Source organism: Ochotona curzoniae, unplaced genomic scaffold, assembly GCF_017591425.1.
Source record: "Ochotona curzoniae isolate NIBS_2020 unplaced genomic scaffold, NIBS_Ocur_1.0 contig_883, whole genome shotgun sequence".
Classification (NCBI taxonomy): Eukaryota; Metazoa; Chordata; class Mammalia; order Lagomorpha; family Ochotonidae; genus Ochotona; species Ochotona curzoniae.
In genome coordinates, this window is record NW_024466599.1 from 20,272,572 (window position 1) to 20,290,644 (window position 18,073).

Genomic DNA, 18,073 nt, shown 5'->3' on the forward strand with positions numbered 1-18,073 from the left:
AGCCTGGAGTGAGTAGGTGGTGGGCTCTGCAGTGCCTCCCCAAGTTGGCCCCTGCAGCCACAATCATTCCAACTTTGCAGGTCAAGAAACACATTTCAAAGGAAAAAGTGGCTTAGGCAAATTTACAGACCCAGTTCATGCTGTAGCTGGTTTGTTACTTTGTTGTTTTTTTCCCCCCTAAGCTCTGGCTAGATGGTTTGTTCCTTTATGGAGTCATTCTGTAGTAAACACAGGGAAATTGATAGCTGGGAGTAAGTAGCTTGCAGGCATGCTGGACACTGTGTTTGGCCCTCTTCCTTGGGAGTAGGGCCGCAGGTGTCCCTGTTTCACAGTGAGAGGTCAGTGGGAATAGGGATCCAGGCCGTCCATCCCCGGGACGTGTGTCCCTCACCACACCCTGCCACAGTTATGGGAGCTTCAGGAACTTCAGGACCTGTGTCTTGAAAATGCCTGATTTGGGAATAAACCCATGCAGAGTCACCTGCCACAGTTCCGTGTTCTGTTGCTTTGGGTGTGTCCTGCTGCTGTCTCTGAAGGTTTATTCATTTACTCGAAGGGCAGAGTTCAGAGCAAGAGAGAGGCATTGAGAGAAAAGATTTATCCATCCACTGGTTCACTCCCTACATGTCTGCACTCAGCTGGGCTAAGCAGGCCTGAAGCCAGGAGCCAGGAGCTCCGTCAGAGGCTCCTCTGTGAGTGCAGGCAGAGGCCAAGCACTTGCTGTATCTGCCACTGCTTTCCCAGGGAGCCAGATTGGAAGTGAAGCAAGTGGAACATGAATCTGTGTGCCTGTATGAGATGCTGGCGTGGAAGGTGGTTGCATTGCCATAGAGCTGGCCCCATGCCTTAATCTCTCAAAGTGTTGATTGTTTCCAAGTCATAAGTACCTGGATTCAAACCCCAGGGAACAGGGTTTGGCATATATTAAGCACAATAAATATTGATCACATTGGATTTCTGCTTGTTGCTTCTCACACTGGTACAGCTGGCCACCCACTTCTGCACGGCTCTTGCTATGTTCTCTTTGTTTTGTTAAGGGAGCACTGGGCCTTAGCTTTTTTTTTCCTTGCCTTCCATTTGGTCTTTAAGGTGGTGCATTTAAAAGCAGCCCCCCCCCCCGCCTTCTTAAAAGAAGCCGGGCTCCGTCTGAATGAACTGCTGCCTCCAACAGCTGTCTTCCTGGCATCTTCTGATTGTCTCATTCATCACCATAAATACTATTAAGTGTGTTTTAGTGCTTTGTGCTGCGTTAGGCATTCTACAAACAAGTAAAACATACATAGACCCTGCTTCGGAGGAGTCTGTAGCCTATACCAGCTCAGAGCCCTTTGAAGGCATTGCTGGTCCATGCTCGGGCAGCCTGAGGACTGTCTTCACCAGATACTGACCTGCCACAGCTTCACCTGACTCCTCCTCGGAGCTGTGGCTGGCCTGCCCCACTCTCTCCCCAGTTTGAAGATGTTGCCTCCTGTCTTTGCGCACAGCATTCCTTCTGCTTGTTTGGATTTTGAGACCCACTTGTCGTCACTCTTTTCACTTAATGCCTTGTCTGGTATTAGTATATCAGTCATTCAGTGTTCCTGTGGAAAACTCTGAGACAACCCAAAGGTGAAATCAAACCCACTCTCATACTCCTGTGCACGTGTGTGCATGCGCTTGTGCGTATACATTGCCCAAGTGACCGCCATTGGCACAGTTCACACCGCTTAAGTCGTTAATACCAATGAGCCAATCACTTCTAGAATCAAATTCCTCCTGTCACCACTTCCTTCACCTTGGATGGGCACCAAGCTGTAATGTTTGTGGCCATCAGCCTCTGATTGGTTGCTGTTTGTTGTGGATCGTGGGAGCTGGGCGATGCAATGGCAGGTGTTGCAAGCGTTGCAGGAGTCTTTGATGGTAAGAAAGTGTGCTTAGGGAAGTGATGGACAAAGCCCACGTTTGTTCTAGGTCAGTAAATGGTTGAAAGAAGATAAGGCTGACAGCGCTGACTTTTTTTTTTAAATAATGATTTGAATATGAAAAAGTAAAGGGAAACCCATCAGGAAAGTAACCTTTGTAGCATTGTGCCTGGAGCCAATTGCAAGTAAGACATACTGAATTGTGGGAACCATACTGTTTCCTCAGAAAAGTCACACATATACAGAAACTTTGGCCAAATATGTATGGTACCCGATGTAAGAATTAATGATGATTTTACAAGTATAGGCTAACATTGATTATTCTTGAATTTCACCTCTTGAGGTTAAGCTATATCCTTTTTAAAAAGATTTATTTATTTCTATGTGAGAGATTTACAGAGAGAAGGAAAACATAGAGAAAGATCTTCTATCCACTGATCCACTCCCCAAGTAGCTACAATAGCCGGAGCTGAGCCAATTTGAAACGAGGAGCCTGGGGTTTCCTCTGGGTCTCTCATGTAGGTGCAGGGTCCCAAGGCTTTGGGCCATCCTCAACTGCTCTCCCAGGCCACAAGCAGGGAGCTGGGTAGGAAGAGGAGCAGCTGGGACATGAACTGGTCCCCTTCTGGGATCCAAGCTGTTGAGATGGGAAGATTATCCAACAACACAGGACTCCCTCCTCTCCCTTTAAAAAATTAAAAAGATTTATCTATTTTTATTGGAAAGGCAGATTTACAGAGGAGAGAGAAATCCATTTTTAAACATGAAAAAAATTTATTTTTCACTTTGAAAGACACACGCAGAGAGACCTGAGCACAAGGCTTTGGCCTGTTACTTCACTCTCCGTATGCCCGCACAACCCAGGCTGGACCAGGCCAAATGCAAGAGCCCTCATGTGGGTGTCAGTGACTGAAGCACTCGAGCCATCACTGCCTGTCAGGATGCACATCACCCAGGCAGCAGGGTGGGAAATGCAGGAGCAGGGCCTCCAGCCAAGCTCTCAGATACGGTGCAGGTGTTCCAGGCCGTTCTACGGCTGTACCCAAGCTCCATTCCAGATCTCTAGTTTCAATGACTTCACTTTAAGTTGACTTTCTCCTTTAGAAAGTGATAACTTCTTTTATTTGCTTATTGCCTGTGTCCCAAGCTGCCTTAAAGGTCACCTCTGGATCAAAGGAGTGTTCAATATATGTTTGTTGAACGAATAAATGAATAACAAGTGACAGTTGTGAAGAATTCAGTGGCGAGCCCATCTGGGGGTCTGAAGACCAGCTGTGACTAATGAGGTACACTTTGTTTTCTTCACAGAGTATCGGATTCCCTGGATACTCTCTCAGAAATTTCTTCAAATAAACAGAATCATTCTTACCCTGGTAAGATCACACACTTTTGCTTTCTTAACAATTGTGCCTTCACTTTCATTTACTGGGAACATGTTTATTGTGGTGGGTATGTGTATGTAAAAGAGTAGACATGAATATTTTAAAAAGCACATGGGAGCAATGAATTAAAAGAGACATTTATTTTTATGCAAAAAAATGGAAATCTGCACACAGTTTTCATCAGACTAATTTTCTGAAGACTTCTCATCAAATGGTGTTTGTATAGTGTGAGGAATCATAGTGTAAACACCTGTTAGCTGTACCCACATCTGCAGGATACCTTTGCTGTGCTATAGACAGCCTCGAACCCCGTCTCCATCATCTGCCTGCTCATCCAATGGTCATGCTCTTGGATTTTATACCAATTATACCCTTGATTTTCTTTCTTTCTTTTGTCACGCACATATGGATGCATCAAACAAGTAATGAATGCTTAGTTTTAATGTCTGGTTGCTATCTTGTTAAACATCCTATTCAAACACATGAATCGTGTACGTTGATGGTTCTTAGCATTCTATCCAGTTTTGTTTTGTTTTGTTTTTGGTTTTGTCTTTTTGCATTGCCAACTCTGCCGGTGTACACAAGAGTAACAGTTTGTTGCCTTGGGGTAAGCGCCTCTTCCCCCTTTCTGTAATGCCAGCCCTTGCCGTACACCCTCCCATCAGCAGCAAGCCCATCTAGGTAGTTCTTCATTTCCCTTCTCCACAAAGCTAGTCCTGGTTAACTGAGAAGTCTTTGGGTTTAAATGTTCTCTCATGTTGTTCATAGGCAATGTATGTTTTCTCTTATAGGGAGTACCTGTTCAAGTCTCTTGCCCATTCTCTTGGGCGGGTTGCTTTTATCAATTTGCAATGAGTACTAGCGTTTTGTTGTATTTATGTGTTAATATTTCTTGCTCAGTTTGTGATTTGTCTCCACTCACCCACCCTCCCTTGCTTTTTGGAGTGTGTGTTGATGAGCACAGATTTTTATGTAATCAGGGTAGCAAACTGAAGTTTGTTTTGTTTATATTAAGAAACCTTTTCCTAAAACAGGAATCGTAAAGACTTCTTCCTGTTTTGCTTTCAGAAAAGTCTTGTGTTGTTGAGTTTCTCACATGTTGGTTTACCAGGAGATGATTGTGTATACTGTGTAAGGCTCTGAGTTCAGTCTCCCCACTCCCCGCTGGCCCCATCCCCAGGTGGATGACCATCTGTGAAAGAGTTGTTTCTGTAATGTCTGTCTTTAGATTTGTTGAGGTTGACCTCGTGACCTGTTTTTTGGCGTTCTGATGATACTGTTTTAATTAGAAGCTCCCCAGTGATGCGTGATGCTGTGTACCTTGGCAGACATAGACTTACAAGTCTGGGAGCTGGAAGCCCGCAGGCCAGCAGACCGTGTCCTCCTGTGTTCTCCTCATCCCAACCTCCTCTTCAAGTCCACGGGTTAGGGCCCACCCACTGGACTTCATTTTACCCTCATAACCTCTCTGGGAATCCTGTTTCCAGTACATTCACATTACGAGTCATTCAGCTTAGAACTACCGTGTGGCTTTCAGTGGCACAAAATTTAACCCATAATGGATGTGGCACACCTTTTCTTGTGTTTATTTGTCATCTGTGTATCTTTGAAAAAATATTTATTTATTGTCATCCACTTGAAAGGCAGAGCAAGAGAGAGAGCAAAGAGTGAGCCAGTTGAGAGAAAGAGATCTTTCAGCTGCCGATTCACTCCCAAATGCTCTCAAGCAGCCAGGGCTGGGCCAGGCTGAAGCCAGGAGCCCAAAATCCATCCAAGTCTCTTGCATAAGTAGCACAAGCACCTGAGCCTCCATCTGCTCCCTCCCAGACACATTAGCTGGGTTAGAAGTGGAAGAATTGGGACTCAAACTGAGCACCCTAACATGGGATGCAGGTGTCCCACATGGTAGCTTAACATGCTGCACCACAAAAGCTTACACCCACTTGCGTATCTTCTTTGCTGAGAATGAGCCCATTTCCAGGTTCTGGGGCACCCTTGCATGGAGATCGACAAGAAGCCAATGTGCAACCCAGGCAGGACTTTGCTGTGGGCTTGTGTTTGAACACAGAGTAGCAGCACACCAGGGAGAGAGTCTGCTGACTGGCTCCGTGAGAGGGGCTGAGCAGGGGTTTTCTCTACCAGGTAGAGAGGAGAGTGGTGGTTTCTCCTTGGCATGTGACATTTTGCTTTGTGCTGGTTTGGCATTCTGCCAAGGTGCTGTTGGGTGCCCCCAGCTCCCTGTACCTGACATGTTCAATATGGTGGTGTTACTCACCGTCATACCCAGGGAGGGTCACATGCTGCCCCGCCAGGCTGCTCTGAGCATGCCTGCAGATTGGGAGAGTCCCTCACAGGATGGTAGGGAGTCTTGCCTTAAGTCTTGCTCCTGGTGGGTTTGGAACTGGAGCCTGACGCATGTCGGGTCCTGAGGGGCTTCAACGATGAGTCCTGTTTCTCTCCTGTCTCATGAAAGACCTTTAGTCTTTTGCCTTTCCTAATACTGTGTGTGTTGTTCTCTGAATGCCGTGTTCTTCCTACTTTTACTTCCCAGACCTTTATCAGGTAGGAGTGTTGAAAAAGCTTCCTCTCCATCTGGGGCTTGTCTTGCTGTTGTCTTCATGGTGCCTGGCACAGAGCGGAAGTTTTCCATTTTAGTGAAGCCTGAAGTTAGCCAGTTGTTTTCCTTTCGTGGATCGTGCTTTTGGTGTTGTGTTGTGTCAAAAAAGTCACTACCAGTCCCAAGGTCATCCCAGTGTTATCTTCTACTTGTGTATTACATTCAGATCTGTGTTCCATTTTGAGTTTGTTCTGTGCTGGAAGGGTGCATCCAGAGAGGCTTCTTGCACGCTTGGGTCCACTTGTTCCAGCACAGTTTGTTGGAAAGGCCCTCCTTTCCCTGTTGAATTGCCATTGCTTCTTCACCATGGTTTGGTTGATCATACTTGTATGGATCGCATTCGGGGGCTCTGTTCTGTTCCATGGATCCATCTGTTGGTCACTTTGCCAGTTTCACACTGTCCTGACCATCGTGGCTTTGTGGTGCCTCTGCAGCTGAGTTGTGCCAGTGCTCTCTCCTCTATTGTGTTAGTTTTCCTAGGCCCGTTTCCTCCCCATATGAACCCCACCGTTTGTCAGTACCCACACCATCAGCAGCCAGGATTTTGATTGGGATTGCCTTGAATGCACTTGGGGGAACCAACATCTTCCTACTGAATTGTTCGTCAGTAAACTCAGAGCATCTCTCCTTTTCCTGCACCCCCCGCCCCAGTTTTCCCCCTTGGTATCTATGGTCTTGTTTGGTTATCTACTGGCAACGATGGTCCAAAAAAATACTAAATGGAAAACATCCCAGAAATAATCGATGGATGTTAGGTTGCCCACCATCCTGAGAAGCATGATGCAGTTGCTCCTGGTCCCTCTCCATCTCCTTGAGAGAGAGATGTGAGTCATCCCTTTCCTAGCATCTCCACCCTGCACATGCACTTGTGTCTCCAGGAACTGTCTGGGTTATCAGGTTGCCTGTCATGCTTTTGCTTATATGCAAACAACCTCTATTTTACTTACTGATGACCTTACAACACAAGAGTGGTGATCCCAACAACTCATATATGCCAGCAAGAAGGTGTAAAGTACCTCCTCTCAGTGGAAAGGCAGAGGTTTAACACACACGTGTGTGATCAGAAACAACCTGCACGGGCAGGATATGTTTGGGTACAAATTCCTTGTTTCAGGTGTCCTCCAGGGCCCCGACTACCTCCTGTGCAGGTCTCCCTGCGGATAAGGGAAGACCGTTTTTTTTCATTAGAAGTTTGTAGTTTGTAGTTCTCCTCAGCTATATGTGGTTGGTTAGATTTATAACAATGTATTTGCTTTTTTTTTCTTGGTGTTTATGTAAATGGCATTCTTTTTACAATCATTCTTTTTACCTTCTGCCAGCTTTTTTTGTTTTGTTTTGTTTAGGTATTTTCCTAACGTATCTTTTTCTGTATGTTCATTTGTAACTTTTTCTGTGTCCTTTTACTTTTAGAATATGTCCTAAATAGGACAAGGTTTGATTTTGCCCTTTAAAAAATATTGTCTGACAATGTTTTTTTATTTGAGAGAGTCATGCACTTGAGCTTACTGTAATTGCTGACATATTGCTGGTATTATTTATGCTATTCTGAAATTTGTCCTAATTTTTGTGCCTGGTGTTTTTTCTTTCTTGGCTTCATTCTAGTTATTTTTAAAAAAGATTTATTTATTTATTTGAAAGACTTACAGAGAGAGAGAGAGAGAGAGGCAGAGAGATCTTCTCTCTGCTGGTTTACTCCCCAGCTGACCTCAGTGGCCACCACTGCTTCAGGCTGAAGCCAGGAGCCAGGAGCTTCCCCTGGGTCTCCCACATAACTGGCAAGGGCCCACGCACTCGAGCCATTGTCTGCTGTTCCTCCCAGGCGCACTAGCAGGGAGCTTGACCACAAGTGGAGCACTCACCCATACAGGTTGCTGGTGTTACAGGTGGCGGCTTTACTGCTGTGTGCCACAATGCCTGCTCCCTGATCCACCCTTAATTTCTTTTGTTCCCCATTCCACGTGCTCCCTGTATTTGTGTAAAACCTGTACTCTATGAATATACATCTTAAATGATTATTTTGAAACTATTTAAATTATATGCTTAGCAAAATCGAAAGTCAACCATTATTACTGTTTCTGGAATGATAGACAATCCTTAGAAACTAAGTTGCCAACTTCAGTTTCTGCCTCTCACCTTGGCCAATCACGTGGTCTTCACACAATGATTGTTAGAATGTCCACCTGTGGCCCTTTGGTTTTTATGTTACATACAGCCTTTGCCTCTGAGAAGGAGCCTGTGGACAGCGACCCTCCCGGGAAATACTGTCTTCTCTGGCGAATGCCTTGCTGGGTACAGGGTGTCAGCTGGGAGGCTCCTTGCTCTGCACGCATTAGCACTGTCCCACTGTGGTCTCCTGACTCCGGCCACCATTGTTGGGAAGTCAGCTGCAGGCCTGGGAGTGCCAAAGGCTGTGGGCGCTCTGTCATACCGCTTGCCTGGGTGGAGGCCTCCTCTCTGGATGCTGTTTGTCATCCTGGGTCTCCTTTGGTTTGGAAGCAGATGAGATGGGCTCTGTAAAACTCTTCAGACTGAGGCTCTTTCCTCCTGTACTCCTTGCTGTTTCCTCCTGAAACCCTGCAAGGCTCCCGTCTCGCTTTCCGGTCCGCGTTTGGGTTCTGCACAGCCATCCCTCTGGATGGTTTCTGCTCCATCTTCACATTGCTCAGTTCTCTCTCTCAGGTGCCCTTGTTGCGGGGCTTCATCGAGCCACTAGTGCTTTCACATTACAGAATGCAACATTTGCCGATCTATGTGATGTTTCCTGGCATGGCTTGCACCCTGCCCGTGGTAACAGGTCTTTCTGTTAGGTCGTCTCCCGTTTGTGATGAGCTGCGGCCTTTCACTCAGTGTGAGCTGACTGAGGAGCTGGTTGGGAGTGTGACTCTCCCACCTGTTGATGTGGAGCGTGCCTGCTGGCGCTTTTCCCCTGGTGACTTGCTTACCCAGATTGGGACTGTGTGTGTGTGTGTGTCTAACTCTGAATCCTGGGTCGATGTCTCAGGGGAAACGCCGTTCCCTTCTGCCAGGTACTGCTGATGAGCACTGCTTTCCTGTGCCACCTCTACCGTGTTTGCCCGTGTTGCGTGGATGAGCTGATCGGGACGCAGTTTGGTGTGCAGGAGATTCTGCCTTCTGCTGAAGCTCGTGGCTTGACCCAGGCCACCTCCCTGTGTCTTCCTGTGCACTGGTTCCCGTCCCTGTCTGATTGCACCTTTCCACGAGCGTGGGTGGAGCAGGGTCCTGTCACTGTGCGGCCAGGCTGTGACCGGTCCAGCCTTGGCCATTGTGGGCAGTTAGGGAGTGGATCGGAGGAAAGGAGATCTCTTTCTCTATGTGTCTCTGTGTCTCACTTGTTCTTCTGAGTAGATGAACATATGTAAACAGACATTTATGTTTTTATAAAAAACCACATAGTTGTTTTAAGCTAGAGCTCTGTTAATCAAGAGATTCATTCAGCACATCTGGTTTGGCGTAATTACCAGAACTGGAAATCCGTTTAAAAACATCATTTTTTTTTAAAAAAAAAAAAAGTCTTTCTGAAGTCTTGTTGTTTTGTTTTGTTTTTTGTTTTTAACTGTGTTATCTGGAGATGCCAAAAATCTTAAGATTTGATGTATTGTTCCGTGTTTTAGAATGTTAATATTTTAACATTTGCTTTTCCATGTGATTATCAAAATGTTTTTTGATATTCTCATCTTTTTGAAAATCTTATCATAAAACCCTCCAGAATTTAAAGTCATAATCCTATATGTGCATAGTTTGATCAGGAAAATAAAGATAACATTTGTTAAGAAACCCCGGTGACTCTTACCTTCTGAGCGTATTTGTGTTAACTTCTATTTCCGAAGAGACACTTGATACGATAGAACTCCTGTAGCGGAAATGGTAACAGAGAACCCGTGCTGAGGACTGGGAAGCCGCAGCCGACTCTTCTTCTCTGCTAACCTTCCCTTCTGCCTTTAGGTTTCAGGCGAAGTTTCAGCACAACTTCTGCTTCTTCCCAAAAAGAGATTAACAGAAGAAATGCTTTTGCCAAGTGAGTATTAAGAAGATTAAAAAATTTTAAAAAACCACCTTTCAAGATGAGCGTGACAGGGACTCTGTGAAGGAAGAACAGTCAAATTTGGTACCTTGCGCACCACTCGGTAGGATGCTAACACTTAGGCAAGAAGGCGCCCTGGGTGCCTCGCGTTCTCTTGCCTTTGCAAGCCCCATTAAAAGTGTCACCAGTGACTGCAAATAACACACTGTGCAGAGTTTCTCTTCAAAGAGGTTAGTACTGTTAATAAAAGTTGGAGGACTTCACATGTTGGTGTTTTCATTGAGCAGGGTGGGTTGATTTTAAACTCTCCCTATTGAGAGCTGTGATTTAATATTGTCACAAGGCTTAGATGCATAGGACAGTCATATGGTTGTTCTTATTTTTTTTTTTTAAAAAAAGATGTATGGATTTTACACGACAGGAAATTAACAGAGAGTAGGAGAGAGGGAGGGAGGGAGAGAGGCAGAGAAAGAGAGAGATCTTCCATTTCCTGGTTCACTCCCCCAATGGCTACAACAGCCAGGCCTCAGCCAGGCCAAAGGCAAGCTTCAAAAACTCCATCCGGGTCTCCCTTGTGAATGTAGGAACCTAATCACTTGGGCCCTTCTCCGTTGCTTCCCCAGGCGTGTTAGCAGGGAGCTGGATGGGAAGTGGAGCGGCCGGGACTTGCACTCAGTGCTCACAGGGGATGCTGACGTCACAGATGCAGCATTGCCCGCTGTGCCACAGCACAGGCGCCTGTACGGCTAATTTGGCTGTGTTCCCCTGCAGCTCCCTGTTGAGTGTGCTGCTCCCAGAGAGAGATGCCCTTTTCTGTAATTCATTTGTATATGTGTTCCCCATATGCCTTTCCCTGCCCCTAGTGGTTCTATGAAACTGTTTGACACGATTTTACTTTTAGAGGAGCCAGGGGCTCTTCTAGACTGAATAAAGAAGTGAGTGCATCTTAGCCACCTGTCAGTTCCCCTGTGCACAGCGTCCTGGGAGGAACAGCTGTCCGGCAGGGAAGTGCACATGTTTGCCACGGTAGCAGAGCCCTGGGCCCCTGGAGGGGAGAGCTGGGCCCTGGCAGTCAGTGCTGAGCTGGGCCGGAGGCAGGTGGCACGTGCAGCCGGAGAGCTGAGATGGAGCTGAGAGCTCCGACTTGCCCTAAGTGGCCTTTAGGTGCTATTTAGAGTTGGGTGAGGGTTTGTTTTGATTTTCATTTTCATTTTTTCCCCCTTGAAATCCTCAGTAGTTTTCAGCATTATGGGATTGATCTGCTTGCCTGAGGAGCCAAGAGGCCCAGGGCAATTGCATTATGCTCCAGTTGACTGAAGATAGTCCAACATGCACACCCAGCCTGGGAGAGACACTGAGAAATACAAAACTCTGAAGGTGGTGAGGTGTCAGGGTGAGGGCAGTGCTGGCTGAGAGTGGGAGGACAGGATTCCAAGGAACCAGGGAGGGAGAGTGGGGGGCCCGGAAGTGCACGGCAGCACACTCCAGTTTCTGGACATGTCACCACCAAGGTTGCTTCCTGATGCTTGTGCACAGCGACACTGACTTACAGACAGACTTCTCCTGAGAATGTGCAATCAGTGCTTTACATTGTTTGTCTTGGTTTTACTTGCAGAGTACACAAGCACAACATTTGGTGGTTGCTGTTCTCTGGGGTCGGGGGAGCCATTTAGGTGCTAGCAGGTGCTAGGAGGGAGTACAGTGCCCTGGGCTGGCAGGCAGGCTGAAGGGTGTGCCATGAGGTGACAGAGGAAGTTGAGACAGCCATGCCCATTTACATGGAAACAAATGAGACTCCCAGAATGAGGTAGAAAAATGAGAGAGGATGAGAACTCCTGGGTGAGAAGCGGGAAGGACCTGGGTCAGAGTCCGTGTGCATCTGCTGCAGGTCCCTGGGAACCTGGAAGGGCAGAGCACTTGCCGGGTCTCTCCTTTGGATCTGGGGGTTGTTTCTCTAGGCCAGGGATGGCAAGGGTGGCAATGAACTCACTTCCTTCAGATGCAGAAGAAAAAGGTGGGCTGCTATTACTCTGACCTCGACCTTGGGTCTTCCTATAAGGCTGAAAATGGGAGTCATGAAGAAAACAAGCTTTTACTGAGCAGGCACAGGGCACCCTCCCTCCCATCATGAGGAACTCAGCTCCCTGCACAACACTGGGTCATCTCCAGGGAACCCGTGTTGCTGGCTTCCATTGGAATGTCTTCAGGTAGAACGCACGCAGTGACTACCTGGTAGTTTTTCTGCCCATCATAAAAGATTTTTCAATTTTCTCCTTCCCCACTCTGCAGCCTCCCACACCTGCTATCCCTGGACATAGGATGAGGGCCACGGACATGCACAAAAGGACATGCCTGAGTGGTGGCTCTGTGTCCCTGTGCCTCTCCAGGCTCCCTGTGTGGCCAGGCGGTACCCAGGAGTTGTGAATGCCCTTTGCCCCCAGGATGACTTCTGAGCTGGTGTCTTTCTGTTTGCCTCTTGGTTGGGATTGCACTAGTGTCACCACCATGCTGAAGTGGCCAGTGGAGACCTTGAGACCTTCCTGCCTGGGCTGTGGTTAGGGCTGCAGCATTTGCAGTGTGGGCCAGCTGTGAAGGCAGGTTCCAGTACCTGGCCCCAACACGGTCATGGCTAGGTGGCCAAGACGTGCCCGAGTGAGCAGCTCACTCTCAGGTTGCAGGCAACTCCATTCTCTGGGCATTTGAGCTTTAACATAATTGGAAATCAGTCTCATTAGAATGCTTAGTTAAACCATTAACATTTAATGTGGGGTTTTAAAAAGTAAGTAATTTTGAGTGGTAGAGGGAGAGAGAGGGAGAGAAATAGAGAGTGAACTTCTGTCTTCAGGTTCACTCCCCCAGATGCCTGCATTGTCTGGGGCTGGGCCGGGTAGAAGCCAGGAGCCAGGAACTCCATGCGGGTCTCCTTTGTGGGTGGCAGGGACCCCACCAGCTGATCTTGCATCTGCTCCGCCCTTCTTGCTCCCCGCCCAAAGGTGCCTTAGCAGGAAGCTGGAATTGAAAACACAGCCAGGACTCAGCCTCAGGGACCCTAGGATGTGCTGCAAGTGTGTCAGATGATGTTGTTAACCGCTGCAGCAAATGCCTGCCCTGGAATTAGTCATTTCTGATCTGGAGAGTGAATTGATTTATTACTTGTTTTTTTTAAAGGTATTGCTTGTTGAGAAATTTGCCTGTATAAAATGAGTTTTAAAAATTAAGACAAGGGAAATGCAGATAAAGATACATGGCTTTGTCATCCAGGTGAAATGATTACCATTTCTGGTATTTCCTTTTCTGTTTTTTTTCCCGGTGCACATGTCAGAACCTTTGAGCAGTTAGTAGAATCGTGCACTTGTCTGCCTTTCTGAAAGACGTTTATCCTGATGCACCGTGAGCCCACACCCTCGGTCTGTGGATAGTTCTCCCCACTAAGACTGTGTGTGCAAACACTGTGCTCTATTACCGAAACATTTTTTCCTAAATAGTTATTTGAACAACAGAGTGACACATAGGGAAGAAGAGGGAGGGAGGAAGAGAATGAATGATTCCTGTGTTGGTTAATTCCTCAAGTTCTCCTAGGAGCTAGGGCTAGGACAGGCTGAGCCCAGGATCCCATAGCTCTGTCCAGGTCACCGTGGGGTGGACAGTGGGAGAGCCGTCTTCTGCTGCCTTCGAGGCATGCATTAGCACCAAGCTAGATTGATAATGGAGTTGATCGCACTTCGGAGTAGGCACTGCAGCATGGGATATGGCAACCGAAGTGGTGCTTTAACCGGCTATGCCACAACACCCGTGCCAGAAGCATTTTTTTTAGGTCATAACATCAAAGGAGAAAATATCCAGTCATAATTTAATTGTAGATAGCAAGTATTTTAAGCAATGCCTTTCCTGTTCCCATTATCACTTTCCTCATCCATTCCTTCTTTGTTCTCTGCAAATGTGTGATTAGGTACATATCCATCTTTATTTTCATCTCTTTCCAATTTTTGTACCAAGTAATCTATTTGGAGTTTATTTTGAATCGTTATTCTTTTCTCCCAGATGGCTTTTTAAACATTTCTTTGAAAGAGTTACACAGAGAGAGAGAGAGAAGAGGGAGACAGAGGGAGGGATTTTTATGCACTAGGTAACTTCCCAGTTGGCTACACTGGCCAGGGCTAAGGCAAGACTGAAGCCTGGAGCCAGGAACTTCCTCCAGGTCTCCCACATGGATGCAGGGTCTCCAAAACATGGGCCATCCTCTGCTGCCTTCCCCAAGCCATTAGCGGGGGCTGGATCAGAAGTAGAACAGCCAGAATATGGACTGGAGCCTGTATGGGGTGCCAGCATTACAGATGCTGCTTTATCTACTATGCCTCAGCACTGGCCTCATGAACTAACTCTTCTGGTCCCCGTGGGTCTCCCTGGGTCAGTATCTACTCTTTGCATATATAGAGTGCTTCCACCCACTGGTTCATTTTCAAAATGGCTGCAAAGGCCATGGCTTAATTAGACTCATGCCAGGAGCCTGGAACCCCGTGAGGGTCTCCCACATGTGTGGCAGGCATCTAAGAACTTCTGTCTGCTGTTGCTTTCCCAGATGCATTTATCAGGAGCTGGGTTAGAAAGAGAACAGCTGAGAATGGAATCTATGCTCTGATAGGAAATGCCCACATGGTGAGCTGTGGCTTAAGTCTGCTGCCCCCGATGCATGCCCCACCTTATTTTTCACCCTTATTGCTGATCCCTGGTGAGGCTGTGAGCAAGTGCATGGTCCTTGTGCTGGGACGGCTGGGCCCTGAGCTCCATCATGTCTCCCTTTTGTTTTGAAGATTTGTTTATTTTTATTTGAAAGGCAGAACTGCAGAAAGAAAAGAGAGAGAGAGATTGATCTTCTATCTACTTTCATTCCCCACATGGCCTCACTGAGTAGAGGCTGAGGAGGCAGTCTGAAGCCAGGAACCAGGAGCTTCCTCCAGGTCTCCCATGTGGGTGCAGAGGCGCAAGGCTTTCCCATGGCATTAGCAGGGGGCTGGATGGAAATGGAGCAGCTGGGGCTAGAACTGGTACCCGTGTGGGATGCGGACGGTGCAGGTGGAGGATTAGCTGCTAAGCTGTAGCTCCCATCGTGTCTGTTATCCCTCTCGTAGGAGCAGAAGACAGGCTCATTTTTCTGAGCTTCAGTTCTTCTGTTGGGAGGAGGCGACAGCTCTGTGCTTGGGCGGGGTGGAGTGGGGTGGGTGAGACCATGTTGGGAAGTGTTGGGCACATGGTAAGTAGTTAGGGGGTGATCACCGCTGCTGTTACTGATGCAAAATCGCAGTAAGCATGTCAGCCACAGACAATCCCCATTTTCCCTGCGAAGTCCCAGGTCCCTCCAAATGGGGGGAGTTAACACGTCCGTGCTTCCGTCTAAGCAGGACTGCTCCATTCCCCTCTGTGTGTGCTTCCGTAGGCACTGCGCTTTTCCACGCAGGCATTTTGTGTTTGCCTGTTACATGTATTTGTCTGTGTACTTGCTAAGGCAAGTACTAACTTTAAAAACACTGAATTAAAATGCTGTCCCCTATTGGCAAATATGGCGTGAGACAAACCTTCGAGCCTTCTCCCTGGCTTTTCATAAAATCCCAGTTCTCCCTTCTTGGTTGTGGAGGGAGGTGTGTGTGATAATGTACTAAGGTACAGGAGGGAAAAAACCACAACAGTAAGTTGGAGGCAGAACTTGGTCCATGTGGTTTGAGTGACAGGTTCTGTATGGGAACTGCTGGGGCAGAGGTGGGGAAAGGCTGCCTCTGGAGCAGGGGCGAAGGGATGAGGGGCAGAGGCAAGAAGGCTCCAGGGGATTCCAGAGGTTCCTGGATAACCATTGTGGAAGGTCTTCTGTCTGTGGGTCAGCTCCTCCTGGTGGACAGAAGAGGGCGCTGTGATGATTTCCTTGCTAAGTGCCTGGTCCTTAAGTTAACAGGTGAGGTTGGAGGCAGGTGCCTGGAGGCGTAACTAATGCATTAAGGTTAGGGTCGCGTTGTGGAACTGCACTCGCTGTGACCCAGATCTTCTTCCAATGCAAGGATGGTGTCATACATGTTCATGTGTGGAAGGGAAGGTGTGTGTGTGTGTGTGTGTGTGTGTGTGTGTGTGTGACAGAGAGAGAGAGAGAATTTATCATTCAAGGTTGTGGATGAATGGTTTTTTCCATATCAATATTCCGAAAGTGAACAACAGGCAGTTTTAATTTACCACAGCCAAAATGCTAGCGGATCTTCATTTTGCTTTATTTGATGATGACAGCAGCAAAATAGGTACGTATATGTTTTCTTTAAAAATTTATTTGAATGGCAGAAACAGACAGATGCAGGCTTCCCATGAGCTGGTTCACTTGCGATGGCCGGAGCTGGGGCAGGTAAAGCCAGTCCCTTGGAACTCAAGCTGGTCTCCCACGTGGGTGGCAGGAAGCGCCCACCTGAATCGCCCTGTGCTGCCTCCTGGGGTGCAAACTGGCAGGATGCTGGAGTCGGAAGGGTTCCCTTAGATGCAGATGGCCCAAGCAGCAGCATTGACACTGCCTCATCCGGCATTCCAGGCCTAGTTTTATGAGAAGGTTGGTTTGATTTATTTGCTAGGCAGAAGAACAGAGGGAGAGACACAGGAAGATTCTACTCCCCAGGTGACTGCAACAGCCAGGACTGGGCCAGGCTCAAGTCAGGAGTCTGGAACTCTAGCCAGGCCTCCCATGTGGGTGGTGGGGGCCCAAGCAGCAGGGTCATTTTCCCTCATGTTCCCAGATGCCTAAGCAGGGAGCTAGATCAGAAGCAGGGTACGTGGGACTTGAATGGGGATTTGGATATGGGATGCTAGTGTAACCCATGGTGCCACAATAGTGGTATCTCACCCCTAATTCTTGCAGTTGTTGTTTTTACACAAACATAATTTTAAATTGCAGGAAAAATTCTTTTTTTTTTTTTTCTTTTTGGTTTTGTTTAGTTGAAACAGAGAGAACTAGCTCTCCTCCTCCTGGTTTTCTCCCCAGAAAGCAGTGGCTGGGGCTGAGCCACGATGAAGCCAGGTCTCCCACGTGGGTAGCAGCTGGGCCGTCTTCCACTACTGTCCCTGGCCATCAGCAGGGAGCTGGATTGGAAGTAGAGCAGCCAGGACACCCAGCTGGTGCCCACGTGGGATGCCAGTTTTGCAGGTGGTAGATTTACCTCTATGCCACCATGCCAGTACCACAAGTAAAATCTCAAATCTACATTAGGACAGCATTAAAATGGTCAAAAGCTGTCAAAGATAAATCTTGAAACTTAAAAAAGTATATAAATTGTCCTCTTCAGTGAATTCAAATAATGACTTTGAGTCTGGCCATAGAGGTGGATATGAAAGCAGTTCGTGGCTTTCTCAACTAACACTTCTTCATACTTTTCCCCCTTGAACAGGTCAAAAACCACTTTGCGCCGCAGCTGGAGCAGTTCCACGGCTGCGGGTGGCCTCGAGGGGAGCGTCAGGCTGCACGAGGGGTCCCAAGTCCTGCTCACGAGCTCCAACGAGATGTGTACCGTGAGGTACGTGGGCCCCACAGACTTCGCTTCTGGCATCTGGCTTGGCCTAGAGCTCCGAAGTGCCAAGGGCAAGAATGATGGCGCCGTGGGAGACAGGCGCTACTTCACCTGCAGGCCAAACCACGGCGTCCTGGTGCGACCCAGCAGAGTGACCTACCGGGGGATAAGTGGGTCCAAGCTTGTGGATGAGAACTGCTGACGTTACCCCCGAAGTGCTCAGTGAGCTGACATACACGTTACACGCACACAGACACACGAGTCCGTGGCAAACGGCTCACTTTATTTAGCCATCTTTTACATGCTGAAAACATGTTGTGATGTTCAGAGAATCCATGGTAACCATCTAGAGAGACTTGGGAGACAGGGTCCCGCTATTCCCGTGCCCATTGGGCACTTCGTGGTGGGTTTCCTGTGGTGCCATGCTTCTGAGTGGCTTCCTGTTCTTCTGTGCATTATTATTTGCAAATACAGCAAAAGGAGCATAGCTAAGGGACTAGTGGGCTTATTTTTTTTATCTTGATTGTTTTGGGGGGCGGGTTAAAGCTCTTTGCTCCCTGGGCCATGCCTCCTCTGGAGCTATGGTGGCAGTCCTCCGGGGT

At 47.7% G+C, this 18,073-nt stretch overlaps 1 protein-coding gene across 1 annotated transcript in view; it reads left to right on the forward strand.

Annotated features, from left to right (window-relative positions):
• Positions 1–17,673, forward strand: part of CLIP4 (CAP-Gly domain containing linker protein family member 4) — a 78,289-nt gene extending 60,616 nt beyond the window's left edge. The window contains exons 14-16 of the mRNA XM_040993972.1: positions 3,210–3,274; positions 9,864–9,936; positions 17,352–17,673. Coding sequence (XP_040849906.1) covers positions 3,210–3,274; positions 9,864–9,936; positions 17,352–17,673 — 460 coding nt within the window. The remainder of the gene's footprint in view (positions 1–3,209; positions 3,275–9,863; positions 9,937–17,351) is intronic.
• The last annotated feature ends 400 nt before the right edge of the window (positions 17,674–18,073 follow it).